The 27,047-nt window shown below is 48.6% G+C and overlaps 4 protein-coding genes across 8 annotated transcripts; 3 read left to right on the plus strand and 1 right to left on the minus strand.

Annotated features, from left to right (window-relative positions):
* The first annotated feature begins 37 nt into the window (after positions 1–37).
* LOC122838107 (zinc transporter ZIP3-like) lies at positions 38–6,478 on the plus strand. Of its 3 annotated transcripts, XM_044128497.1 has the most exons (4): positions 38–124; positions 2,680–2,973; positions 4,131–4,778; positions 6,349–6,478. In XM_044128497.1, exons 2-4 carry the CDS (start codon positions 2,767–2,769, stop codon positions 6,382–6,384), a joined length of 891 nt encoding a protein of 296 aa, XP_043984432.1. In that variant the 5' UTR covers positions 38–124; positions 2,680–2,766; the 3' UTR covers positions 6,385–6,478. The 3 variants fall into 3 exon arrangements, with proteins under 3 accessions (XP_043984432.1, XP_043984431.1, XP_043984430.1); XM_044128496.1 differs by lacking the exon at positions 6,349–6,478 and having other exon boundaries at positions 4,131–6,169; XM_044128495.1 differs by lacking the exons at positions 38–124; positions 6,349–6,478 and adding an exon at positions 1,192–1,266 and having other exon boundaries at positions 4,131–6,169.
* Positions 6,419–16,045, plus strand: LOC122838065 (excitatory amino acid transporter 5-like). Of its 2 annotated transcripts, XM_044128419.1 has the most exons (12): positions 6,419–6,832; positions 9,137–9,216; positions 10,275–10,490; positions 11,559–11,601; positions 11,677–11,884; positions 11,974–12,073; positions 12,395–12,481; positions 12,560–12,628; positions 12,702–12,896; positions 13,039–13,173; positions 13,265–13,367; positions 14,866–16,045. In XM_044128419.1, exons 1-12 carry the CDS (start codon positions 6,419–6,421, stop codon positions 15,004–15,006), a joined length of 1,791 nt encoding a protein of 596 aa, XP_043984354.1. In that variant the 3' UTR covers positions 15,007–16,045. The 2 variants fall into 2 exon arrangements, with proteins under 2 accessions (XP_043984354.1, XP_043984353.1); XM_044128418.1 differs by having other exon boundaries at positions 12,395–12,628.
* On the minus strand, positions 16,033–21,416 carry zgc:113223 (uncharacterized protein LOC541424 homolog). The gene is made up of 8 exons (XM_044128500.1): positions 20,258–21,416; positions 19,701–19,758; positions 19,162–19,286; positions 18,281–18,355; positions 18,116–18,211; positions 17,921–18,049; positions 16,949–17,110; positions 16,033–16,887 (listed from the first exon to the last, which is right to left on the minus strand). The coding sequence occupies exons 1-8, from the start codon at positions 20,330–20,332 to the stop codon at positions 16,744–16,746; spliced, it is 864 nt and encodes a 287-aa protein (XP_043984435.1). The 5' UTR covers positions 20,333–21,416; the 3' UTR covers positions 16,033–16,743.
* A 332-nt stretch (positions 21,417–21,748) lies between these two features.
* Positions 21,749–27,025, plus strand: LOC122838071 (gastrula zinc finger protein XlCGF57.1-like). 2 transcript variants are annotated; one of them, XM_044128439.1, is made up of 2 exons: positions 21,749–22,039; positions 24,567–27,025. In XM_044128439.1, exon 2 carries the CDS (start codon positions 24,613–24,615, stop codon positions 26,323–26,325), a length of 1,713 nt encoding a protein of 570 aa, XP_043984374.1. In that variant the 5' UTR covers positions 21,749–22,039; positions 24,567–24,612; the 3' UTR covers positions 26,326–27,025. The 2 variants fall into 2 exon arrangements, with proteins under 2 accessions (XP_043984374.1, XP_043984373.1); XM_044128438.1 differs by lacking the exon at positions 21,749–22,039 and adding an exon at positions 24,129–24,208.
* The last annotated feature ends 22 nt before the right edge of the window (positions 27,026–27,047 follow it).

Below are 27,047 nucleotides of genomic sequence, written 5' to 3' on the forward strand. Positions count from 1 at the left end.
GCGGTCTGGTTGTTGTTTCCATGGTAACCGAACAGGCCGACGGTTTCAGCGTCTCCCTCCTGGTTTGGTGATGCCTGCTGGAAGCCATGATGGAGGAGTTTAAAGATCTGGAGCGAACCTACAGGTTGGTTCAGACAGAAGATGGACTTGATAAAATATAGATTTCTGTTTGTTGTTTTATCGCCTCAGTATGCTGTTGCTCTTTTCTTTTGGGCAGTTGCTAAACTGCGTAACCATGACAACAATGGATATATTTACAACCGGTAGCAGCTGATTGACATTTCAACAGCTCAAATAAAATCTAAAGTAAAATGAAGTTATAATGCAGATCAGTGCAGAGCGAGGACGTTCAGAACAGGAAGCAGAACGCAGCAGAGTGTTTCTGCCTGGTTCCTGAATGTATGAGCAGATAGTTTATTAAAGAGGAGCTGCAAAAGCCAAGGAGGTGGATCAGCAGGGATCTGAACAGCAGATGTTCCTCGGTTTCTGTCCGACCCGGCTGGAGGATTCTGAATGCCGTGTTTCCTCAGCGGTTCTGTTTGGTACGGTTCCATAAGTCGTTTTGTGGTCTGGCATGCTCAGGAAAGTGTTTCGCCATCAGTGACATTTTTCTGTCCTATCAGTGGACTGAAATGCAACGCCAGTGGCATTGCCTGAACCTGACCTTTGACCTGTGTACCTAGCCCAGGAATGGAGCCGAACCGATCCGTACTGCTCAGTGGAAACGAGGCAAGACTCCTCCTCTGGAGTTTGACTAGGGTTAGGGCAGGGCATCGGGGTGAGGCTACAGCATTTCCTTCAAAGTATTTCAAACATATTTTCCAGTTAAGTTAAATCTGCCTAATCAGCAGACAGGTTAGTATTAAAAGAGGAGCAGATGTTCTGAAGTCTTTGTCTTGGTTTCATCGCTTCGCATCAAAACCGCAGGAGCCTGTTGCAGAAAATGTTCCATCTGAAAGAACCGATTTCAGGATCCAGCAAGAGGACGAGCATTTGATTGTAAATGTTTGTAAAAGAGAAAAAAGGTTTCAATAAAAAATGTTGAAGTAAAAACTTCCAGTTCTGCTATAATAACAAGGGCTGGAACAAAAGGACCGTCAAAACACCTATTTACGTTTTAAGGTGTAAATACAGGGGGGGAAAAAACGCTTTAGAAAAGGCTTCTACGTCACTAGGAACCCACCAATCAGTGCGCACGTTGAGTCTGACGCTGAAACGGAAGTGTTTTCATGCACCTGCCGGAGCAGAGGACAGATGTTCGAGCAGGTAAACACGGTGTGGTTCTGTTTGGGGTGGAGCCGGTTCCTGTGGTTCTAAAGATGCTCCATGACCTTCAGTAACTTGGTCCAGAACCGCTATTCTAACCCAGCGGACCGGTTCCGGGTCTGTCCAGTTGGCTGCTTTAGCTAGCTAGTGTTAGCAGGACAGCTTACCGGAAGTAGGTTGTTGTGGCGTTTTTAATTTGGATTTTTTTCCGGATTGAAGAGAGCTGAACCAACACCAGATTCTAATTCACCAGAACCTGCTCATTTGGACCAGAACCTGCTGCTGACAGAAACCAAAGAACAGAAATGAAACCAGCTGGTTCTGTTCGGAAACATTAGATTTGGACCCGGAGCAGAAAGTGACAGAGCAAAGCTACTGAACAATTATTCTGGGAATAAACCAGGATAAATATAAATAAATCAGAGAGAAAAAAACAGGTTAACTTGTGATTAAAGGTGTATAAAAGAATATATTTTTTACATATCTCCTCCTTCCGGTGGGACATGAACTCCTCACCAGGGAGGCGTCCTGACCAGATGCCCGAGCCTCCTTCGCTCCTCTCGACGAGAAGGAGCAGCGGCTCTACCGAGTCTCTCACGTACCTCTAAGGGAGAGCCCAGATACCCTACTGGGAAAACTCATTTCGGCCGTTTGTATCCATCTGAAAAATTCTTCCAGTGGTAACTACAAACAACCAATCAGAGCCAGGAGGAGCGTGTTAGTGCTGTCAATCACCCTCTGCTTGGTGCTGCTGTTCCCCCCTTTGTTCTCTGCTACGCTGCAGCTAGCATAGCCTGTCCTGGATACTAGACTAGTTAGCATGGTCACAATGATGGCAGATAAATGGTTTTTCTGTAACAGTAAGTTGTTTCTCCTCCATTAACATAATGAGGAGCGAGTACGTGAGGGTGATTGACTGTGCTAAGACCCGCCTCCTGGCTCTGATTTGCTGTTTTTGGTGCATTTCTTAGGACAGCCGCTCAGGGAAAAGGTGGAAGACAATGATCTTTCCACACATTATCTGGCTCATATCAACCTGTCACAACATGGTGACAGTTTGTAGAAATATGGAAAATATTTCCTATAAAAGTTACATACTTCAGCTTTAAATAAATAAAGCAAGGAAATGTGAATTTCCTGTAGTCGATTCACTTCTTCCTTCCTATTTTGGACATAAAGGGCAGGAATTACATCACTTCCTGTTTCCGTGTTGAGGTGAATCAGTCTAAAAAATGTACAGAATAAATACATTTTTCTGTTTATTATTTAATGGAAACTTTGAGGTTGTGCTTCAGTTTAGAGCCCTTGGTTCTGGTTGTGACCCAGATTAACCCAGTAATCAGCTGCTGCTGTTGAAGAACCAGAACCCCAGCAGACTCCCAGTAACAGCTACCTTGTTTGTGTCTCCACCAGTGGAACCAGTAGAGACGCTGCAGCTCCTCCACGCCCACCACACAGGAAGTGATGTCACTGTGCTGCTGGTAGCATCTGCAGCTCAGGATGCAGCTCCTGGTGGTGAAGCTGCTGGGCCTTCTGGGCCTGTCCGCGCTGATACTGGCCGGCATCCTGGTGCCGGTGCGCCTCCTGCTGGCCGACAGTGAGAAGGCGGGACGCTACCACCGGGGCCTGGCGCTTGGTAACTGCTTCGGAGGAGGCGTGTTCCTGGCAACGTGCTTCAACGCTCTACTGCCGGCCGTCAGAGACAAGGTACACACACACACACACACACACCTCCTTTAAAGGTTTAAAGGCTTCTTTAAAACCTTTAGAGGTTTTAAAGGCTCTACTCTTCGACGTAAAGCCTTTAAAACCTCAAATTAAAATCTTAATATTTTTCTGGTGCTGATCCTTAAGCTTAGGTTATGAAGCTTCCCAGATATTACATTTTTACATATTTATAGGTTCAGCCACGCAGGACATGGAAAAACAAAAAGAAAAAGGTTTAAAGCAACTTAGGTTATAATTTAAACAACACATAGCTTGTATTTATTCAGAGCTTTAAGTTTTGTAAAGGTGTTTCAGAAATTAGATCAGTGACTCTGAACCAAACTCACATCTAAACATTTGAATCTTAGTTTGATTTCTGTGGGTCTCAACAGGTTGTTTACTGAGAAAAACATATTTGATATGCAGCATCACTTCCTAGTCATTTCTGGCCCTGCAGATTGAAGACGATAAAAGAAATTTAAACCACATTTTACGTTACATTTCATTGTAACTTTACATTTCATTCAACCCCTCCTAAAAAATTGCTCTTAAGAAGTTTCCCTGTGTAAGGTCCCCCCAATGATGAAATGGGATTTCCTCTGTTGTACACACACACACACACACACACACACACACACACACACAGCAGCCAGGAGGAAACGGTTTCATAAGCAGCGGATTTCAGTAAGATATTTAAAGGGACGGTGTTTTCCAGGCACGTTGCCTATCAAGTAACTATTTTACCTGTAGTTGTTATAGAAATACTGTGTATATTAAATATGACTTCAATATTTAATGCCTTGAAATTGGGCGTCTGTCTCTTTAAGAACTCTTTCTGAAGCTCCGCCTACAGGAAGTCGTCCGCAACATTCCTAATAAAGCCAGTTTTGTTTTTAACATTAATGCAGTTTTTTCAGGACAATAAATGATCAGAAATGTTCACAGTAAATGATAAAAGATGCAGTGAATGAACATTTCCTCGTGGCCCCTTCACTTCATAATGTGAAGATAATCACTCATCAAAAATCAGCTCCAGTCTTTCATGCTTCTTTTCTATTTTCTCCAGTGTTTGTTCCACAAATATCGGTAAATTTGAAAATCTGATTAATTGTAGTAATTTTAGTGGTAAAAATCAACCTTGGCCCCTCCCCCTGCAGGCGGCCGGCGTGCTGCAGCAGCTGCAGGTCAGCAGCGACTACCCGCTGGCGGAGACCATGATGATGGTGGGCTTCTTCATCACGCTGTTTGTGGAGCAGACCGTCCTGACCTTCAGGAAGGAGAAGCCGTCCTTCATCGCCCTGGAGACGTTCAACGCCGGCGGCTCGGAAGCCGGCAGCGACTCGGAGTATGACGCCCCCTTCCTGGGCGGCGGCCATCGCCACGGACACTTTGGTCGGGGCCAGCTTGGGGCGGCGGGGCCTCTCCGGCTGGCCGGCCTGGTTCTGGCGCTGTCGGCCCACTCGCTGTTCGAAGGCGTGGCGCTGGGCCTGCAGGAGGACGGCGCCAAGCTGGGCGGCCTGCTGCTGGGCGTGGCCGTCCACGAGACGCTGGCCGCCGCCGCGCTGGGCATCAGCCTGGCCAAGGCGGCGCTCGGCATGAAAGACGCCGCCAAGCTGGCCGCTGCCGTCGCCATGACGATCCCACTGGGCGCGGCGGCGGGGATGGGCGTTGAGGCGGCGCGGACGCTGGCGGCAGGCGTGGCGTCGCTGCTGCTGCAGGGCCTCGCCGCCGGGACCTTCCTCTTCGTCACCTTCATGGAGGTCCTGAGTCCGGAGCTGGAGCAGAGGAACGACCGCCTGCTCAAGGTGCTCTGCCTCGTCCTGGGATACGCCGCGCTCGCCGCGCTGCTGCTCATCAGGTGGTGACGGCAGGGGCGGGGCCCACGGGGCGGGGCCTGAAGGGCGGGGCCCACGGGGCGGGGCCTGAAGGGCAGGGCGGGGGCCCTCTGCTCTCTCCAACCGCCACAGAGAGCAAGAACTACAACTTGAATAAGAGACCTAATGAGGGAACCCCTATCCCTGACCTTTGACCCCTGACCGTACAACCTGCAGGTATTGATGGCGCGGCGCCTGCTGCCTCCTGCAGGGGGCGCTGGGCAGTGAACCCTGATATGGTCTGCTGTTTATTTAATGTTCTAGTTCTGATCGGACTGGGTCACCAGAACCGGTTTTAACATTTTAATTGAATCGAATTTTTGACCCTGAACCTCGTCTGGCAGGTTCTGACCAGAATGGATCAGAACCGGTTCCATATCTGAACCAGAACCTGATCAGAACCACTGAGGGTCCCTCACCATCAGAACCAGGACCTCCACCCTCTGTGACATCACTTCTGGTTGTCCCTCCTGTAGATCTGTTCGGGTTCTGATCGGTGCTGATTTGTGTTGTGTGAAGTAAGTGGATCAGAACCAGACTGTGATGTGCGATCTGTCAGGACCTGGAGGTTTAATCCAGAGATGAACTCTGGCCACGTTGAGCTGTGATAAAATCATTCAGCCTGTTGAGGTTGAAGTTTTTCAGATTAAAGTTAGCGGTTTGGTTTCACAAGAGCCTGGAGCCCAGAACTGAACTGATTTATTTAAAGGGCCAGTATCGTGTAAAATCAACTGTTTTTAATATTATATTCATGTTACATTATTATTCCCTGGAGTGTTGCCTTGATTCTTTCATGATTGAGAAATCTATTAATCTCCATGGCAACCGTCCAGCTGTTAAAAACGCCTGGGTGGCCCTAGCCCCACCTTCAAGGTGAAGCTCCTCCCCCTCTCAGCTCCTTCAGACTAGCCAGCAACAATTAGCAAACAGGTGCTGAGCTCGTTATAGGAGCTGCTGCTCAGAGCAGCGCTGGTAGAAACATTAAAGGGTTAATAGAGGAGCCATGTTGGGACGACTTCCTGGAGGCGGAGCTCCAGACAGAGGCCCAATTTCAAGATATATCAGGAAGTAAAAGTTATATTTGACATATATAGCATTTTTATAACAATTGAAAGTAACAGAGTTACTTTATTAAGCTATAAAATGTCTGTGGAAATGGATGATGCTGGCCCTTTAAACTGGGTGAGCAGGTCCAGTTCCTCTGGTCATCATGCAGACTGTGTTTAGCCAGAGCATCGTCTGCTAGCATCAGCGCTGAAGCTGAACAGCAGAACTCAAATCACCCGTTTCTGTTTCTCTATAAAATAAAAGTATATCGTTAAGAACAGATGTTAGCATCTTGTCATGTTTTTTGTTTTTCATGTTTCGTGTTTCTACATCCATCAGCTTCACTCTGCCGTCTCTAACTCTCACCCAGGACCGCACAAACACACGTTGAGGGCCGTAAACGGCCCTGGCCCCCACTTTGGGCCCCCTGGTTTGATTTAAGGTTTTCTTTCAGGAACCTGGAGACCAGAGTCTGGTTCACCGGACGTGACATCACTTCCTGTTGGTGAGTTGAGCTGCTGCTGATGGACTCGATTTCATTGACCTCTGATCACCTTCCTGAAGGAGTGAAGAGGAAACACCGCCCCCCTCCAGTCCACCTTAAGCCTCTTAAGGCGGTAAGCCTCCCGCAGCCTGCTGTTGCTGATTGTTTCTCCCTCATGGAAGAGGCCGGCTGCCCCGCGCCTCGTTGCCAGGACGACCACACCACCTCGGAAGCCATGGACGAACTTCTGCTGCCCGGCGGCGGCGAGGAGGAGGCCCGGTTCGACCCGGCGGGCCGGGTCAGGGCCTGGCTGAGGGCCGGCGTGGGCGGGGACTGCTGGAGGAACCTTAGGGGCTTCTGTCAGAGGAACGGGCTGCTGACGCTGTCGGTCATCGCCGTGGTTACCGGCTGCACGCTGGGCTTCATGCTGAGAGGAACCGAGCTCTCTATACAGGTACGGAACCTCCAACCAGGCCGGAACCAGAACTTCTGGACCCAGTGAGTCTGACTGCAGCTCCGCTTGGCCCAAACGGTTCTGGTTCTGCTGCAGCTCTACTGGATACTACACCGATCAGAACCAGAAGACTGGTACAGATCAGTGTATTTTGTACCAAAACTGAATATTTTGTCTCTATAAGCTCTAAAAATGATTCTCTCCCAGTTGGGCAGGATCTCCTGAACTCTAAGCAACTCCTGCGTTAAGACATGTTGGTTTCCATAGCAACCAGGAAGACGTGATGGTCTTGGAAAAACTGAATACTTCAAACTTTCATCTCATCTGAGACCAAATAGTCAGAAGTATTTTTTTCACTTCTCAATAAATAACTAATCTGACCTCTGACCTCTGACCTGCATACCGGCCCACTTAAAGCACAGCTTCAGCCTCAAACAGCAAGCTGACCCGGTTCAGAACCAAACAGGTTCCTGACGTTTCTGCTCCAGAATCAGCAGAACCAAATGAACAGGTCATCGGCAGGAACCTGCAGAACCTGGAAAGAAGTTCTGGAGCTGCTCCAATCAGAACCATTCTTTCTGCCACTGAAACCGGTCGGTCTCCAGGTCGGTCTCCGGTCGGTCTCCAGGTCGGTCTCCAGGTCGGTCTCCGGTCGGTCTCCAGGTCGGTCTCCGGTCGGTCTCCCGGTCGGTCTCCAGGTCGGTCTCCAGGTCGGTCTCCGGTCGGTCTCCAGGTCGGTCTCCCGGTCGGTCTCCGGTCGGTCTCCGGTCGGTCTCCAGGTCGGTCTCCCGGTCGGTCTCCAGGTCGGTCTCCGGTCGGTCTCCAGGTCGGTCTCCCGGTCGGTCTCCGGTCGGTCTCCCGGTCGGTCTCCGGTCGGTCTCCCGGTCGGTCTCCGGTCGGTCTCTCTCAGGTCGGTCTCCAGGTCGGGTCTCCCGGTCTCCGGTCTCCAGTCTCCCGGTCTCAGTCTCTCAGTCGGTCTCCGGTCGGTCTCCCGGTCGGTCTCCGGTCGGTCTCCAGGTCGGTCTCCCGGTCGGTCTCCGGTCGGTCTCCCGGTCGGTCTCCGGTCGGTCTCCAGGTCGGTCTCCGGTCGGTCTCCAGGTCGGTCTCCAGGTCGGTCTCCGGTCGGTCTCCAGGTCGGTCTCCAGGTCGGTCTCCCGGTCGGTCTCCAGGTCGGTCTCAGTCGGTCTCCAGGTCGGTCTCCGGTCGGTCTCCAGGTCGGTCTCAGTCGGTCTCCAGTCGGTCTCCCCTGCTGCTTTAGGGTCCAATTGAAGGTCTTATTGATAGTTTTTAAGTGTTTTTGGGTCCTTGGTACTGAAGGAGCTCCAGCAGCCCTGCAGGTTTTACCGTCTGTCCCTAAAGCCAGGATGGAAAGCAGACAGAACCTCTCTGGATCGTCTCCCTCTGGCCGCTAAACTCCAGACTGAAACTCGGCTAAAGAGAAAAGGAGGGAGCTAAAACTCTAGATTGTTTGGATTTTATTCACACTATTAACTTTTAGAGTCTGACAGAACACTGTCTAGTAGATCAGTGACCTATTCATTTCTCTGCACTGCTTTAACTTCCTGTGAGGTTCTTCCTGTCCCTGTAAAGGCGAGTGACCTTCGACCTCTGCCAGGACAGGCTGCACCTGCCAACCACTGGCTGGCAGCTGTAACAACACTCAGTCCAAATCCAGCATCAGTAATCTGTCCCTGTAAGAGGCAACTGGAGCATGTTTAGCACACAAGGCTAACATCAGCGCTACGCTAGCATGCAGGAATTAATGTGAAAGAAGAAGAAATGAATCAGAACTGGATCATACTGCAGCACGTCCAGCTTAACACTTTACACCAGGTTGTCATGTTTCAATACAATAATCAGAAACAATCTGTTTGTCAGTGATTCAGAACATTTCCTCTAATCCTGGAAATCATCCAGCTGGTAGGAAAACCACCTTTTCTGGAGGTTCAGGTCAAAGGTCAGCCTGATCTCTAGCTTCCAGCTGTAATAACTGAAGCTGTGCATTAACTCTAGATCTATGACCCTAGATTGTTCCTCTTTAGGTCCAAACATAACAACTTCAGTTCCTTCAGTTTGGTTTCATCCACACATTTGTCTGAAATCCTGATCTTCTGTCAACTGAAACATTTTCCACATTTTCCATGTCAAAGCATTTTCTGTGATAATTAGATATTTGTTAGCTGAAAATGTGTTTTTATCTGCAGAAGAAGAGTGAAACATGATTCTGGTTGGTTTAATTCAGAGCTGATTAGAAGGTTTTACTTTGACTAGACCCATGAAACGCTCCGTCTCTGTTGTCCTCAGGCCAAGATCTACTTCTCCTTCCCTGGAGAGCTGCTGATGAGGATGCTGAAGATGCTCATCCTTCCTCTCATCACGTCCAGGTAGGAGCCAGCAGAACCGGCTCAGCAGTCCGATCCAATGTTTAAGAATGGTCCGGTTCTGGTTCTGATCCGACTGCAGGCGCTAATGCAGGAAGAACCAGAACCTTTAGGACCGGTAGAACCGGGAGCCCAAACAGCTGGCAGACGATCCGGGCTGTGATGATGAATCTGTCCTGACCTTTGACCTCATAACCCTCATCATCATCCCTCCACCTCCGTGCTTCACACATGCTTGGAGATGTTTCTGCTGTTTGGTTCTGTCTGTCATGAGAACAATGGACTTCAGATGCTCTGGGGATGACCTTTGACCTTTGACCCTAGAGGGGCTGATGCCTACCATGCCGAGGCTGCTCATCCATTGCTTCATGTTCTTCCTGTGCTGTAGCGTTAGCTTTTGATAGGCTAGTATTGGCACTGAATAGACTAACAGCTAGCATGGCTAGGCTACCACCAGTGACTTGTGCTTTTTCCTTTAAAGGAAACTTTAGACAGACAAACGTTTGGCTACAATGTCAGAAATCAGAAGCTGTTTGTTCTCATAGAGTTTACTGAAATCAGCATAATGCATATAAAATGGCTGAAGGGCAACGCCACATACTTTTTCAATACCTTCAGCATCTTTAATCTGTCGTAGTTTAACTACTCCAGTGCTCAGACTCTTTGAAGTTAGACTAGATTATTCCATATTAAATCAGAACATATAAAACAATTTGTGATTAATTAAACCGATTTTTGATTAGTGGAAGCTCAATAGAGGTAATATTACCTGGGCATGCTAGTTGTTAGCCTATCCAAGGCTAATGCTAGTCTATCTAAGGTTAATGCTAGTTTATCTATGGCTAACGTTAGCCTATCTATGGCTAATACTAGCCTGACTCAGTTAGCGGTGCCAGTCTGTTCTTAGTCAGATCACTAGCTAGCTTCAGCGTTTCTCTAGTCTCCTGTGGCAAGGAAGTAGCCACCGCTAAGTTGGCTGTAGTCTTCATTTTGGCACTAATATCGTTCTGATTTTGTGCGGAGGCGTTCCTGACAGTTGTGTCCTCCTGTCTGTCCTGCAGCTTGATGTCCGGCCTGTCGTCCATGGAGTCCAAGGCGTGCTGCAGGATGGGCGTCCTCACCGTCACCTACTACCTGTGGACCACCTTCATCGCCGTGGTGGTCGGCATCGTCCTCGTTCTCATCATCAAGCCCGGCACGGGGACGGAGATGGAGAGCAACCGTCTGGGCGGCGGGCCGGTCATGACCTCGGCCGACGCCCTGCTCGACCTGATCAGGTGAGGGAGGTCAAAGGTCATCTTCATTGTGCGGAGGAGGTGGCATAATTTGTCGGAGTGATTTGCTTTCCCAGCACTGGAGGCCAACCTGTGAAGTAGAAAGAAAATGGTCTGACCGTTGTTTACAGCTTAAAGTCTTAAATGTTTTGTTGTTCAGCCACCTTTACTCTGATGCCCTGAAATTAAAGCCCATTTTGAAATGATCTGATCAGCGAACAGATGACATGCTGGCTAGTTTTAACTTTGTCCTGTTTGGGATGTGAAGAGACATTCGTCTCCCTTCTAATGTCCAACCAGTCAGTCACCAGTGTTAACGATGTAACCTAGCAACCTGCAGCTGCATGAATGAAGCTGAGCTGATCCGTTTTATCCAGAAATGATGAGTCCAGCCAGGGTCAACAAACCGTAGCAGCGCTGCAGCTCTTCATCCCCTCAGAGCTCCGGCTCATGGCGGTATTTTTAGTAATCCTGCGGGATGAGAGGCAGATCAACCGACTCGCTGATCTCTGCCGCTGCACGTTTGCAGACCTGGTCTGACAGGAGCTGCACGCGCCGGTTCAACACTTCACCGTCATCCTGGTGACCTCTGACCTCTGAGCATGCAGCAGCCTGCCGTCTGTTTTTGTTGTGCTGTAAGAACTTCCTGCGGTTCCAGAGAGCAGAGGAAGCTCCTGCAGTTGGTCAGGACATCGCTGGCCTGCAGGGGGCAGCACACACTGAAGGGATCCAAGAGGACAGCCAGAGAACCCGGGGACAGAGCGACACACGGGTCAGAACCGAACCGTAGAGCAGTGGAACAAGGCATGTTCTGATGGGAACCTCTGGGTCCAACATTGATGTGGACAGGACTCTGACCAGCAGCACCGGTCTGGTTCCAGTAATTCATGGAAATGTAGTCTCTGCTGGGCTGAGGAGATGAGGACACAGATTATTGTACTTCCTGGATGTTTGGTTCTGTTCTGGGCTGTGCAGAAAGGTAAAGAGCAGCACACGGCCCAGTGGAGCTCCAATGTCTCTGTGATGAAGGGTTTCTGTTTATCTGCTGGCTCTTCTCTCCTTCATCCACAGAAACATGGTTCCCTCCAACCTGATCGAAGCCACGTTCCAGCAGGTAAACCTCCTCAGGTTGGACCTGGTCAGTTCTGCTCCGTTTCCTTCCTCTAACCACCCGACTCTGCTTCTGCAGTACAAAACGGACCTGATCCCCATCCTCAGAGTCCCAACCAAAACCATCCAGCCTAACTTTGTCTACGTTGTTCCTGACGACAACGTCCCTAAAGGACGGACAGTGTACCTGGAGCTGACTCCGCCCCCAGACGTCATCTACAAGACGAGTCCTGGCAGCAGCCAGCAGATGAATGTCCTCGGCATCGTTATCTTCTCCGCCACCATGGGTGAGTATGGCAAGGTATCAGGGCCAAAATACTATTGGGGAACTTCCTGTTGTTGCTCAGAGAGTAAATGCTGTTTGGCTGCTGTGCAGGTTTGCTGCTGGGCAGGATGGGAGAGCGCGGCGCGCCGCTGGTCAACGTCTGTCAGTGCATCAACGAGTGTGTGATGAAGATCATCAACGCTGCTGTGTGGTGAGTCAAAGCGGTCCAGATCAGCGGGTCCAAGCTCTCTGAGCTTCTCCTTGGACTCTAGATGTAACCAGAACTAAACTCAGGAGCTGAACGTCTGGGTCTTTGGATCTCTTGTCACCAGAATTTGTTCCCTTTCTTTGCCTGAATCTGAAAAATTGCCAAGAATTTCAGCTCCAATAAAACGATTCTCGGTCTTCTGAGGTTGATCTGATCTGGAAAGATGCAATCTGTGATGTCATAGGCCCGTCCCTCTGCAGGACTCGGCCCTTTTTGGCTCCGCCCTTTTTTGGCTCCGCCTTCAGGACATCGCTGTCTCCTCAGGTACTTCCCGTTTGGGATCATCTTCTTGGTGGCGGGGAAGATCCTGGACATGCAGGACCCGAGCACGCTGGGGAAGAAGCTGGGCTGGTACGGCATCACCGTCCTCACCGGCCTCTTCATCCACGGCCTCGTCCTCCTCCCTCTCTTCTACTTCCTCCTCACCAGGAAGAACCCGTTCAGCTACATCCAGGGACTTCTGCAGGCCATGGTCATCGCGCTGGCCACGTCCTCCAGGTCAGTGCCGCTCCAGCCTCCTGCTCCGTCCTGAGCTCTGATAGAAACGGAGTGAAACCTCCATGTTCCTCAGCTCTGCCACGCTGCCCATCACCATGAAGTGCCTGCTGGAGAACTGCCACGTCGACCGGCAGATCGCCCGCTTCGTCCTGCCTGTCGGAGCCACCATCAACATGGACGGCACGGCACTGTACGAGGCTGTGGCGGCCATCTTTATCGCTCAGGTCAACGATTACGAGCTGGACCTGGGCCAGCTGGTCACCATCAGGTGAGGAGTCTCACCTGGCCCGAGCAGGAACAGGTCGGGTGTCTCCGTGCAGACGAGGCGATTCGCCCGTATGCAGACGATTCTCTCATCTGTTCCTCCAATAAGCAGCTGGACTCTCTGACCGTCTGCCCTCGTCTTCCAGCATCACGGCCACGGCCGCCAGCATCGGAGCCGCCGGCATCCCTCAGGCCGGACTGGTTACCATGGTGATCGTCCTCACCTCTGTGGGCCTGCCGCCTGATGACATCACACTGATTGTGGCCATTGATTGGATCCTGTAAGTCCTGAATATCAGTAACTGTCCTTGTGTCGAGCAGCGACGGTTCCTTGTGTTTTGAGTCTGACGGCGCCCCCTTCTGGCCCCGCAGCGACAGGTTTCGCACCATGATCAACGTCCTTGGCGACGCCCTGGCCGCAGGCATCATCGCACACCTGTGTCGGAAAGATTTTCCTCTGAGTGAAACAGGAAAGGTAAAAAACAAGAGATGGTTTTATTAGCATCAGGCAGGAGACGTAAAGCAGGGACCAGAACCTTTTACTGACCGGGTCCAGTCCATCCGGGTTCTGGTTGTTTTTGTCTCGGTTGTTTGGACCTTTCATTCAGCTGTTGCTGATGGTTGTCGTGGCGCCGTCTGCTGCTGAAGGTTTCCTTCTCCTGTCATGTCGTCTCTGGAAACCCAATCTGCTGACTTCCTTCATTCCTTCAGACTGCAGGTTAAGCTCCGCCCCTTTCTCTGCAGGAAGGGGCGGAGCCATTTATCCTGGCCGGTTCTCTGGAGAACCTGGCCGGTTCTCTGGCCTGGAGAACCTGGCCGGTTCTCTGGAGAACCTGGCCGGTCCTCTGGAGAACCTGGCCGGTCCTCTGGAGAACCTGGCCGGTCCTCTGGAGAACCTGGCCGGTTCTCTGGCCTGGAGAACCTGGCCGGTCCTCTGGCCTGGAGAACCTGGCCGGTTCTCTGGCCTGGAGAACCTGGCCGGTCCTCTGGCCTGGAGAACCTGGCCGGTTCTCTGGCCTGGAGAACCTGGCCGGTCCTCTGGAGAACCTGGCCGGTTCTCTGGAGAACCTGGCCGGTCCTCTGGCCTGGAGAACCTGGCCGGTTCTCTGGCCTGGAGAACCTGGCCGGTTCTCTGGCCTGGAGAACCTGGCCGGTCCTCTGGAGAACCTGGCCGGTTCTCTGGCCTGGAGAACCTGGCCGGTCCTCTGGAGAACCTGGCCGGTTCTCTGGCCTGGAGAACCTGGCCGGTTCTCTGGCCTGGAGAACCTGGCCGGTCCTCTGGAGAACCTGGCCGGTCCTCTGGCCTGGAGAACCTGGCCGGTCCTCTGGCCTGGAGAACCTGGCCGGTCCTCTGGCCTGGAGAACCTGGCCGGTTCTCTGGCCTGGAGAACCTGGCCGGTTCTCTGGCCTGGAGAACCTGGCCGGTCCTCTGGAGAACCTGGCCGGTCCTCTGGCCTGGAGAACCTGGCCGGTCCTCTGGCCTGGAGAACCTGGCCGGTTCTCTGGCCTGGAGAACCTGGCCGGTCCTCTGGCCTGGAGAACCTGGCCGGTCCTCTGGCCTGGAGAACCTGGCCGGTCCTCTGGAGAACCTGGCCGGTCCTCTGGCCTGGAGAACCTGGTGCTGCAGACAAACTGAACTGTTCCTGTAGAGGAAACATCCTGCTGGTCTGACATGGATCCAGATCTCCAGGCTGTTTGGTTTGTTTCCTGGAGAGTTTAGATCAGCTCCAGGCCTGGAGGCCAGTTCTCCACCTGCTAAAGACCTGCTAATGAACCTGGCCGGTTCTCTCCAGAACCAGAACTGGTTTAGAGGTTCCACAAAGTTTCAGTCAGGAAAACTGAAACATCAGCAAAGATCAGACATTCCTTCACGTGTTTCTGCTCTCAGCTGAATTTATGGAAAGCAGAGAAATCAGCAGGAATGTTGTTCCATCCTGACCTTCTGAGTTCTAACCGGTTCTGTTTCTCTGCAGCCGGTTCCGTCGTACGGAACCCAGAACCGCCACAGCAACTCCTACAGCACCAGCATTCCCATGACGGAGATCCACTGCCACCACGACCCGCCGGGCCCCTGCCGGGCCCACACCGTCTACTACAACATCTGCCAGGTGTGATGGACCAGAACCGGGTCAGGCAGCGCTCCTCAGACCGCCGGGTCTGGGACCGGAGAAGAACCGGAGCCGGACTCTCCGTTCCGCTCTTCGACCGGCCGGTCCTGCTGGAGGTGAGCTCCAGACGGGGTCAAAGGTCGCTCAGTCCGAAATGATCCGCCTCATCCTGCTGGTGGGGGGCAGGTTGTCTCACCACTGGAACCGGGTCAGAACCTGACAGAATCCCTTCATGCAGACGGATCTTCTTTGTTTTTGTGGCTGAACAAAAAACGACGATGGACTCCGAAGCCGGGAGGATTCCCACACGGCCTGGATCTCCAGAACCGACCGGATCCAGAACCGACCGGATCCCAGTTTGGGATTTATACCTTGACCTTTGACATGCAAGGAGACTGGATCCAGAGTTCTGATCCGGATGCGTGTGGCAGCAGAACGGAGCGATCTGATTGGCTGGTGGTGCTGGCCCTGGTCAGGGGTCAAAGGAAATGAATAAGTCCAAGTGCTCTTCGTCGCGGCGCTCCTCTTCCTCGGCCGCCGGGCTTTAACTGCTCCTCTTGTTGACGTGATCGGAGAACTGAAGGATTCTGGGAATCTCACCGACGTTTCCGGCTCAGAGGTTCTGATTCTGTTCATCGGGACTCGGATCAGAACCAGAGGCGGTTCTTCGGTTTTCAGATGATTTGGCTCAGAGACTCTGACCCACCTTAACGTGACCTCTGACCTCTACGTTCCTCTGCCAGCTCTGTCTATGTTTGTATTTCTTTTTCCTGGATGGTTCTGGTGATGAAATATTGATTTTAGAGCCTAAACACTTTCATCATTTCAGCTCCAAACTTCAGTTTCTTCTTAAAGGTTTTTGTTTTTTACTCCTGACCATGAAGTTAATTTTTATGTGTCAATCTCATTTTTCACATCCGCTTCACGCCTGAAGGCGGGTTTTGTCTAGGACGTTTTGGTGTCGATGTTGGTTCTGATGTTCAGGTTTGGACTCCTGGTTCCTCTGATTCTCTGACCAGACAAATAAAAAGTTTTTTTCTGTTCATTTGATGATTTTCTACATCAGACCAAAACATTTTATTACAGAAATGTAACAATTTATTATATTGTCAGAACCAGAACTGACCTGACTATTTATGGGGACACACCACACTTTTCAGATTTGAACCATGTATTATTTTCTCTGATAAACTCCAGCAGAAGGCCTCAAGTATTCATACATAAACCGTTTCCATGGTGATGGGCTCGTATAAAATACAGGATCAATGAGACACGAGGTTTCCCATCATGCACCCTGTGTACACACACACACACACACACACACACACACACACACACACACACACACACACACACACACACACACTCACACACACACACACACACACACACACACACACTCACACACACACACTCACACACACACACACGCACACACACACTCACACTCACACACTCACGCGCGCCGGTCGACCCTGAGGTCATGAATCCAATAATGCGAGCGTGACGGCCGCCTCCCGCAGCAACATGCTGCCGCCGCAGGTGATCCTGCTGCTAATCCGCCTCAGATTACAGCAGAACAAGCGGGATTAGAGAGGAAGGAGACCGGAACCCCAACAGGTCAAAGGTCACACTTTAAAGTCCTGAAGTTCTGAGATGAGAAGGAACCTCAGAAACCTCCTGGTTCTGTTTGGTTCTGCTGAGTCCGGCCTGCAGAGACGAAGCTCATCATCATCGTCATCATCATTCCTCAGTGAAGTCGGCGAAGGCGGGAAACCAGAGCCTCTCCTTCCTCTCCTCTGCCCGGCGACCTTCGCTGACCTTCTGCCTCCGTCGGACCCGGTGGATCCAGGCCGCCTGCGCTGCGGCCAGACCCATCATGCACACCTGCAGGAGAGAGTGGGAGGTCAGCGGGGGGTCAAAGGTCGCTCTGCGGTGGTGTCGGTACCTCCAGCAGCAGCAGACCGGCCGTCAGCCCGGCCACCAGCAGCAGGTTCTTCTGGGCCCACAAGACAATCCGCTGCAGGCAGCCGGCCGTGAAGATGTGCAGCCGGGCCGCCGCTTCCTGCTGCTGCTGCATGCTGTAACCACACATGGTGTTCAGCACCGTCTGCAGGGACAGGAGCACAGAGATGCAGCACAGAGATGCAGCACAGAGATGCAGCACAGAGATGCAGCACAGAGATGCAGCACAGAGACGCAGCAGTTCTGCCCCCCTGTGTCGGGAGCAGCCAGAGTGGCGGTCCGCCCATTTCCACGGCGCCTCTGATGGATTTCTCAGTAAAACAGCTCATATAATCATGTTTGTAACTTTCAGGTGAATCTGCAGCTAACAGAATGGTGAAACAAATAAACGAGGTTTTGTGTTGATTTTTATTGGTCTGGTTCCAACTTTTGTCTCTTAAGCCTGACAATTAAAAGTCAGTCACCAAACTTTAGGTTTGTGTGTTTTTATGATATTTCATTGCTCTCTATTTGCCAAAGTTATGAGGGGGAAACCAAATATTTCAGCTCCCTGAAATAATCTGTTCTTCCAAAGAGCGTTGAACAGGGAACAGATTATTTCAGGCAGCAGAAATATTTGGTTCTCCCCTCATAACTTTGGCAAATATTGAGCAAATGTTTTCAAATTCTCAATGACTGTTATGTGTGATAGTTTGATCAGCCACCAAAAATCTGTCATATTTTACATCATAACGTGATTTTCCAGAGAGCCTACACTCTCAGCCTTTCAGTAAGTCTTAATTGTTTGTGTCCTGCTGTCAGCAGCTTCCATCCTCTTCTATCAGCAATAAGTTGTTTTATCGGGAAATTGATCTGAAGCGTCGTGGAAATGGGCGGACCGCCTCTCTGGCTGCAGTGCGCGCTCCCGACGCAGGGGGGCAGAATTTCACACAAGACGGGGTCCAGTCGGTCTGACCTGGTTCTGCAGGTGGATGCAGCAGGAGAAGGGAACGCCGCAGACTTCCAGGCTGGGGTTGCTCTCAGAACACTCGAAGTAGACGTTACGGGACCAGTCCCTGTAGTTTTCCACGCCGCAGCACTGGAACTGCAGCACAGCAGCTCCGCATTAAATCCACGCCGCACGTTAAGATGCTTTGGTCGTCCAGCTCACCTTCTTCTGCACAAAGTCGATGGCGTTCTCCAGGTCCTGATCCTCCCTGTAGCGGACGACGGCCTTCATCATCAGCGTCTCCGTCCTCTCCATCACCTGAAGGGTTAGGGTCAGAGTTCACACCGGATCTCAACGTTCTGCATTCTGCTGGTGGAGTTCTGTTACCAAGTCGGTAAAAACGTAAGTCACAGCTCCAGCAGCGACCTGCAGCAGCAGAACCACAGCCAGGATGGACAGGAACTGCAGGGGGAAGCAGAGAGGAAGATACATCAACAGGAAATCAACTAACAGCAACTGTCCGCTAGGCGACGCTCTCATGCTGCTCTCACTAAGTCCTAGTTTCCACTTCTGCTAATGCTAGCAAAGCTAATTTTTTATTTTCACTTTTAGTCCTTTTACTAACTGTGTCTACCAAACTGAATAAATTTTTCCGGATAAGTACTAAAGCAGATGTTTTGTAAACTTTCATTTGATCTGTGTTGAAGTTTTGATTATCAACTGAATTCTTCAGGTAAACATTGAAGAATGTTTACCTGAACATTCTTCAATGTTCAGGTAAACATATTTAAGGGCCGTGTAGAATATGTAAATTATAATGTCAAAAATTAAACCGGTGCGTAGGAGTGTGAGTCAGTTATCATTTGAACTGAAGTTGGAGCTTTAGCGTTAGCTTTAGCTTGAAACAGCTGAACATTAGCTTCCCCTAAATAATGTGTTGCATTTTGTGTTTATGACTAATGCTTTGGATTAGCGCAGCTAACGTTTTAGCTGGTTTCCATTTGTAGACGGAGCTACAAAATGATTTTGGCGATTCTCAGACATTCAGGTTTTCGTTCCTGTCTCCAGAATAATTTTGGATGAAAATTTCTTCAGAACAAAGACAGACGTCAGGACCTTCAGTCAAACTCAGACCTGTTCTGTCGTCAACACAGAATCCTCCAACTGGATTCTGAAGGTTTTCTCTGCTGAAAACCTTCAGATAAAACGACATCTGAAGGTTTATCTGGATAAAACAATAAATAATTACAATCAAGACGGTTAAATACCGTCTTCAGCAGGCAGGTGGCGTTCCGCAGCGCTCCGAAACATCCCAGGAAGGTGATGAGGAACATCAACAATCCGACAACAATCAGCAGCAGCGCTGGATCCACGGTCAGAGTGTCGACTACATCTACACACACACACACACACACACAGACAGACAGACGGAGAATAGGTGTTTGCATGGACTTCCATTCATTTCTGATGGTTCCCATGGAGACGGAAACCTCAGCAGGTAATTGGCCGACTGTTTCACCATCAGCAGGAAAAGTTGAAACTTGTTTGGATCTGAATCATTTCCTGGTTTCATCCTCAGGAATGTGATCAGCAGAATTTCCTGGAAACGGATCCGGATGTTTCGGAGACGATTTTCAGACCAGAAACTGTTGCTATGGAAACAGGACACAAACCCTGTAACGGGTTTAGCTCTGTGTTGCGGCTGCATCCCTTCCTGAAACCTCCTGAAGTCTGAACCCGATTCTAACTGGGTCGCGTTTTGAACAGAACCAGGAAACCAGCTGCTCCTGGAACGACCTTCACTGACCTTTCTCCTTGGCGACCTTGGCGTAGATCCCGACAGCGATCAGGACGGCGCTGACGACCTGCCGTATCACACAGAGAGGTTCTGGTCAGGAACTGGACCTCAGAGTTCTGCTGGTTCAGACACACAATTCTGGACTGGGCCCCCTGGTTCTGGTTGGCAGATGAAAACTTCACAGGTCAAAGTTCAGCTTTATCTACCAAACAGGACCGGACAGGAAGCAGAACCGCTGTCCTGCCCAAAGCCACCAGGAGGTGAAGTGGTGGCACCGCGGGAAAACATTCAACCTGGTTCTGAAGCGCAGTCTGGAGGTTCTGGAAGTTCTGTTTTACTGGACCAGAACAAATCAAACCTCTAGCAGCTGTTCTCCCGTTAATCCATCAGTTTGTGACCCTGAACTTTCAGTCCTCTGACCGGCCCTCACGGGTTCTGGTCCCGACCCGGTGACCTTTACCGCACGTCTCCCTCCATCCTGTCGCCTCACTGACATACAGGAAAAACAAAACTACTTCCAGCTGACATCCGGACCGGCTCGGACGCCGGCCGCGGACCGGACTCACCCAGAAACAGTAGCAGAAGAAGAACAAGGTGTACTTGATGCCTCGGTATCCTCTCATGGTTTCTGTCAGGAACATGTTGCTGGTTCCTGATCTGCAGTGAGGCGTGTGTCGACCTGCTGCAGCATTCCAGCTGCAGCATTCCAGCTGCGCCTCCTGCTCCTTCACACCTCACACCTGCTCAGCCGGCCAGCACTGCGCCCCCAACAGGCTGCATGTGGAGCAGCACCTTATAGTGTATTTAGAACGTTCTGTTTTTAGAACCTGAGGTGGGCAGAGAACCCAAAAATTACACAAAAGTAAAAATGTGGAGTAACATTTAATTTTTTTCAAAAAGTTACCAAACTAATTAGTTGCTACCCGGATCAGAACCTGTCCAGGTTTGTGTTGCCTAGGATGAAAAAGCTCAGTTTCAATGTAAACAGCAGCAATAAACCAGGCAACCTGACGGACAGAAAACTGGATAACAAACAGTTCTGTCAGAACCAACCGGATCCAGCCTGGTCTGACGTCAGACAGGACGTACCGCAGAACCTCTGACTTTCTGGTCATTTATTAAAGAATCAGTTCTTTAATAAATGACCAGGAACATCTCAGGAAGTGACTTCCTCCATGGAACCACATCGCCCCCTGCTGTTTTCTCCAGATGCTCCGATCAGATCAAATAATCAATTTCAAGCTCAAATTGACTTCGGATGAAACACTAAATCACAGCTTCACTGTGACATAGTTTGGATTATAAATAATGTTTAGTGAAGACCGCAGTGAGACTTCAGATGCTCCTGGCCGCTGATGGTGAAACGGGCTCCCTCTGCTGGCCAGCAAAGGTTCTACATGCTGCATATGATTTACCCCAGATCACATCTTCTCCCATTTCGAGCCAGAACAAAAGCGACAATAATGAATTATCTAAGGATAGATCTAAATGATCTTTAAAATATAGAAATATTATTTGTATAATCTAAATTAAAAGAAGCAGATTTTGGTTCTCACAATAATGAAGAAAATAAATCACAACAAAAAATACATTTCTAAAACTTACAGTAAGTAATGTACATATGTTAAAATATAACAAAGTACTTCCAGTGGTGATGTATAGTATTTGTTTACTGTATGTCATGTCTCATCAGGGTCAGAGGTCAAAAAATACAGACGGTCTCATTGTAACATTTCTGAATATTTCTGGGATGTGTTGCTTGTATTGTGTTCTTACTTTTACCGGGTTGAGGGTCCAGAAATGGTACTCAAGTAAAAGTAGTGTTATCTTACAATAATGTTATTCAAGTAGTAGAAAAACATATCATGTTACTCAACAAAATCTTTCTCAAACAATTCTCAAATACAACCAGTTACTGCCCATCTCTGGTCATTTTCTCTGGTTTTTAGACTTTTAAAACAATTTTCTGAGTAAAGTTCCATTCTTAGTTGTAAATAAAACCATTTAAGTTACACATTATGTTTGAAACAAGCAAAAACAAAGTGAACACCGTCTGGAAAGTTTCCAGCTGGAGGCGGAACTCAAGGGGCGGTCACTGTTCCTGGTTGAACGCCGTTGAACGTACATCCGGCGGAAAAACAGAATACTGCGCTAGCAGCGTTAGCCTCTGTCTATCGTGTTTTTTGCTGCTTGAGCTGCATCTATTAGTATACTGGACTCTTGGGAAACAGGTGGAGAACCGAGTCCGGTCCGGAAGAACAAGGTGGTTTAATTGCGGGCGGTTCCGAGAGCGAACGAAACCGAGAGGAGGATCCAGGATCTAGTTGGTGCCGCGGAGGAAGCAGAAGGTATCCGTATTTATTGCCTTTTCTTTCCTTTTTTTACTGGGATAGAAGTGCAAACTGCAGATTCATAATCAGAATAAATAATAACCCAGCAGATGTTAAAGCAGAAACCATGAAATTAACGCAGAAAGAGGAATATTTCAGCTTCGTCCCCAGGAGGAGGTGTTTCAGATCTACTCACGAGCCTCTGCGCCTGAGGCCGGTGTTTATAGGAGCTAGAAAGATGCCTGATTAAAACACAAGGACGATAACTGAATTTATTATATAAAAGGTGGGATTGTGTTTACAGGAAAAATATTACATTTTATTGATAATTCAGTTGTGTATTTGCAGTACTGTGAACATTTTTCCGTTCTTGCTGTTTTCTGTAATTTACAAGTTTCTGTTTATTTAACAAATTGTAGCAAGAGAGAATCCGGTTTAAAAATGGCTTTAGTACTATCTGGGGAAACGGCTGCCGTACGTAGGTACCCATCATACTAAGGTCACAATTGGCGGCAGAGACTTTAAAATGAGATAATATAAATATCTACAGCAGAGGCCACAAATTTACATACACCCAATAAAAAGCGCATGCGCCTTTTCCCCTCCCCGTCTGAAATGAAATCAGATCAAACGTCTCTTGTTTTAGCTATAAGGAGCAAAATGTTTGGGACTCCTGAGCAGGTGTGTATCCATGATGGTTTTAAAGAGGGCTAAATAAAACCCCCCAGCAGGACAGTAATTAGTTTTGTAAAAGTGAATGACTCACGACATGAAGGTCAAACATGGATATACACATAAATACATAAAACACAAATAATTCAGACAAATTTTTTTAGTCTGTTTGCTTTTTTTCCCCTAAAGCTTCATTGTGTAACATTTTTATTTAAAGTGTTTTTACAAATATTAAAAGTGTCATCACTTTGTGACAGTATCATGAGACAGGTAATCTGTGGGAAAAAAATTAAGTAATGCTACTATTAGCATCTACAGAAATACTCCCGGTCAGAAACAACCAATCAGAGCCAAGAGGAGGGACTTGGCACTGTCAATCAAGCTCATGTATGCGCTGCTTAATGTGCTAGGAGGAGAAACAATTTACCCATCCAGAAAAACAATTTATCCTCCGTCATCAGTGGCTATGCTAACAAGGCGTAGCATTCATGACAGGCTCTGTTGTAGTGAACCAGCTGTAGCATAGCAGAAAGAAGGGGGGTGAGCAGCATGTAGATGTGAGTGATTAACAGCGCTAAGGCCCTCCTGGTCCTGGTTGGTATTACTGCAGACCAGTTTGATTTCCTGTCACTGTCCTGTTCAGAAGCTGGAGCAGCGAAATCCTTTCTGCTGCGTTATTAGACACTACAGTACCCACAACTAAATAAAGATACACCTGCAGCATGACCACATTGTCCTACAGCAGTGTTTCCCAATTCCAGTCCTCAGGACCCGCCTGCATGTTTTAGGTGTTTCCCTTCTGCCACACCTGGATTGAATCTTTGGGTGATTAACAGGCTCCTGCAGGACTTGGGGGCTGCAGAAGATGTCATGCAATCATTTGAATCAGCTGTTCTGGTCTAAAACATGCAGGCAGGGGGGGCCTGAGGACTGGAATTGGGAAACAGTGATCTACATCAGTGTTTCCCAACCCTGGTCCTCAAGGCACACTGTCCTACACGTTTTAGAGGTTTCCCTGCTTTAATGTGCCTGATTCAACTGATTGCAGTTCAACAAACACCTGTTAATCAGTCATCAATTGAAATCAGCTGCACTGAAGCAAGGAAATACCTAAAACATGCAGGGCAGTGATCCTTGAGGACCAGGGTTGGGAAACACTGATCTACATGATCCGAAAATGAGACACTGCTACCACAGAGCCTGCAGCGCCTTCAAAATAAAAGCATGTTTTCAAATATGAAAGCAACATATTCAGATTAATGAATATGTTGGTTTGTAATTTCCATATTGGCATTTTGAGGGAAAAGAACAAACTGGATTTTCCTGACATTCCTGCATTTTGAGCTCGTTGTTGCCACGAGTGATAAAACAGGCTCACCTGGAAAACATTCCTTATAAATATTTCTACCTGGCTTGTTTATTGAACTGTTTGACATTAACAAGAAGAACTTCCTGTGTCTGAACATCAACTTCCTGTGTTTTAAAATGATCTAAGAAGGAAAACTCTCGTCTCAGGTCTTTATGTTCACTAATTCACTTAATAAATGTTCAGATTTAGATGCAACTTTAAGAAATTAAGACAACTGAAAAAAAGGAGGAATTATATTCCCCCAGAATTCTGACTTTAGTTTTATAATTCAGGTTTTTCCAGAGTTCTGATGTTAATATATCAAAAGTACTTAAATTGAAATATTCTGAGATAGAAGTCTAAATTAAGATTAAAGCCAGAATTCAGAACAAAAGCCTAAATTCCTTTTTAATCCTCTTGTGATATAACAGCAGATTATTGGTGATAAATTAATTGTTTCTGTGATCTGCAGTAATAAACTGTTGAGGTTGCAGTTTTATTTTCTCATGTCTTGCTGTGATTCAGCTCTTAGAGACTCTACTGTTGACCCAAAGATCCCAGATGACCGGAGATGAATAAGGAGCAGGAGGAACCAGAACCACAGCAGATGAGGGAGACAAAGAAGGAACCAGAAGCTCAACTCAGTGAGGAAGAAGAGGATGAAGGGTTGCTTGTAGTGAAGCAGGAGAGCAGCAGGTCTCTGTTGAGCCCTGCTGACCTGGGAATAGTCCATATGGATCCGGAACCGGAGCAGACGATGGAGATGAAGGAGGAGCTGGAGGACATCTGCTGCTATCAGCAGGTTGTAGTGAAGGAGGAGACCGAAACCTTCATGATACCAGTCCATGACACCATGGACCCAGAACCAAACCAGAACCAGTTCTTTCCTGAAGCCCAAAACACAGTCAGAACCCAGACAGACCAGAACCCACCTGAGAGATGTTGGACATCCAGGAGTCCTGAGGACAACTCAAAGTCCAAGAGACGTAAGACAGATGTGTCCTGTGACGTGTGTGGTAAAAGTTTCAGGCAGCACAGGTACTTGATTGCTCACCTGAGGACTCACACAGGTGAGAAGCCTTTTTCATGTCAGTCTTGTGGGAAATGTTTCCTCAGGCAGCCGGACCTAACTCTGCACATGAAAACCCACACTGGCGAGAAACCCTTCCAATGTCCAGTGTGCGGTAAAGGCTTCATCCAGAAAACCACCTTAAGTTACCACATGAGAACGCACACAGGAGAGAGGCCGCACAGCTGTGGATTTTGTGGTAAATCCTTCATACAGAGGAGTGATTTGACCTGCCATCTTAGAACTCACACAGGTGAGAAACCATACCAGTGTGAGGTGTGTCAGAAATCTTTTGGACACAGCAGTGACTTCACTCGCCACAGGCGGACGCACATGGCTGAGAAACCTTTCTCATGTGGGACCTGTGGGAGAGCCTTTAACAAGCAGTCTAAGCTGAGTCGTCACCTGAGAGTTCACACAGGCAGTAAGACATATTCCTGTGAGTCATGTGATAAATCTTTCAGGCGGAGTTGTGACTTTGTGCGTCACCTGAGGACTCACACAGGAGAGAAACCATTTAATTGTGAATTGTGTGACAAATCTTTCAGACAAAATGGTGACCTGACACGTCACATGAGAACTCACACAGGTGAGAAGCCGTCTTCATGTTCAGTGTGTGGTAAAAGCTTCAGTGAGTACAGCAGCATGCTCAGACACATGAGGACTCACACTGGGGAGAAACCGTACATCTGCAAAGTGTGTGGGAAGCTTTTCCGTTTCGGCGGGCATTTGACCGTTCACTTGAGAACCCACACAGGGGAGAAGCCGTGTTGCTGTAACGTGTGTGGTAAATCATTCAGTGACTGCAGCAGCATGTCCAGACACATGAGGACTCACACTGGGGAGAAGTCGTATGCTTGTGAAGTGTGTGATAAGTCTTTCAGGCAGAGGAACGATTTGACTCGTCATCATAGAACTCACACAGGAGAGAAACCTTTCCAGTGTCTGGCTTGCGGTAAAGGTTTTGTCCAGAAAACAACCTTGCGGTATCACATGATGACCCACACCGGAGAGAAGCCTTACCCCTGTCAGCTATGCAGCAAATCCTTCAGACAGAGAAATGATCTGACCCGTCACCTTAGAACCCACACAGGAGAGAAACCGTATAGCTGTGCATTATGTGACAAGCCTTTCAGACAGAGTAATGACTTGGCTCGTCACATGAAGACTCACACAGGTGAGGATCTAAACCGTGTGGTTGATCAGTCAGATTAAGGTGAACTGATGTGTGAAGAACTGAACCTAAAGATGATCTGGAAATTTCAAGATAAACACTTTATTATTATTAAAAGCTGAAAGTTGTTCAGTTTAGAAAATACTAAGAAACACGGTGCTGCGTTGTTCAGTTAGAGCGCAGCAGCTGCAGTTGTTAGTGTAGTTCTCTGAGGTTCATTTCCTGGTCTCTGTTTCTTCTCTCTCTTCCTGTTTCCTGTCCAACGATGGTTCAGTAAAACCCACTAGAGTCAAAATATCTGTAAATGAATTGAATTTATGAACTTTCTCTTTCCACAACTGTCCTGAGATTGTCTAAGTGCAGCATTTATAATTAAACTGTTATGGTGAATATTTTGACGCTAGATTAATTTTTCTCCTGCCAAATACTGAAGGAAGACACTTAGTTTAAAATCATTGCAATCTTTTATAAAACTCCTCCAACATCAAGACGCCGTGGCCCAGCAGTTCAGAGATGAGTCTGATCCTCTTTAATGTCTCAGGATGACAGTTTTTCTAACTGGTTAAGGTCAGGAAACCAGTGTGACCAGCAGCCAGTCTGGCCAGAGAGCGACTTCACTGGGCGGAGCTCCATGTGTCTGAACTGGACCTCCTGAGGTTCAGGCTCTGTAACGTTTGATGTTTTATATTGTGTCTTCACTTTATTAATCCATGAATTAAATAAGTGATTATCAACAGATAATCGTCTGATGTAATCATTTAAT

The sequence above is a fragment of the Gambusia affinis genome, linkage group LG10, assembly GCF_019740435.1.
Source record: "Gambusia affinis linkage group LG10, SWU_Gaff_1.0, whole genome shotgun sequence".
Classification (NCBI taxonomy): Eukaryota; Metazoa; Chordata; class Actinopteri; order Cyprinodontiformes; family Poeciliidae; genus Gambusia; species Gambusia affinis.

What these genes read in the sequence shown, in the direction of transcription:
- LOC122838107 (XM_044128496.1), top strand. Translation starts at nt 2,767, where the DNA reads ATGCAGCTCCTGGTGGTGAAGCTGCTGGGCCTTCTGGGCCTGTCCGCG. An exon ending in TGCCGGCCGTCAGAGACAAG is followed by an intron (nt 2,974 to 4,130) that starts GTACACACACAC and finishes CTCCCCCTGCAG; the next exon opens with GCGGCCGGCGTGCTGCAGCA.
- LOC122838065 (XM_044128418.1), top strand. Translation starts at nt 6,419, where the DNA reads ATGGACTCGATTTCATTGACCTCTGATCACCTTCCTGAAGGAGTGAAG. An exon ending in GAACCGAGCTCTCTATACAG is followed by an intron (nt 6,833 to 9,136) that starts GTACGGAACCTC and finishes TGTTGTCCTCAG; the next exon opens with GCCAAGATCTACTTCTCCTT. An exon ending in GCGCTGGCCACGTCCTCCAG is followed by an intron (nt 12,629 to 12,701) that starts GTCAGTGCCGCT and finishes CATGTTCCTCAG; the next exon opens with CTCTGCCACGCTGCCCATCA.
- zgc:113223 (XM_044128500.1), bottom strand. Translation starts at nt 20,332, where the DNA reads ATGTTCCTGACAGAAACCATGAGAGGATACCGAGGCATCAAGTACACC. An exon ending in CAAGGTCGCCAAGGAGAAAG is followed by an intron (nt 19,287 to 19,700) that starts GTCAGTGAAGGT and finishes GTGTGTGTGTAG; the next exon opens with ATGTAGTCGACACTCTGACC. An exon ending in CTTACGTTTTTACCGACTTG is followed by an intron (nt 18,212 to 18,280) that starts GTAACAGAACTC and finishes CTAACCCTTCAG; the next exon opens with GTGATGGAGAGGACGGAGAC.
- LOC122838071 (XM_044128439.1), top strand. Translation starts at nt 24,613, where the DNA reads ATGAATAAGGAGCAGGAGGAACCAGAACCACAGCAGATGAGGGAGACA.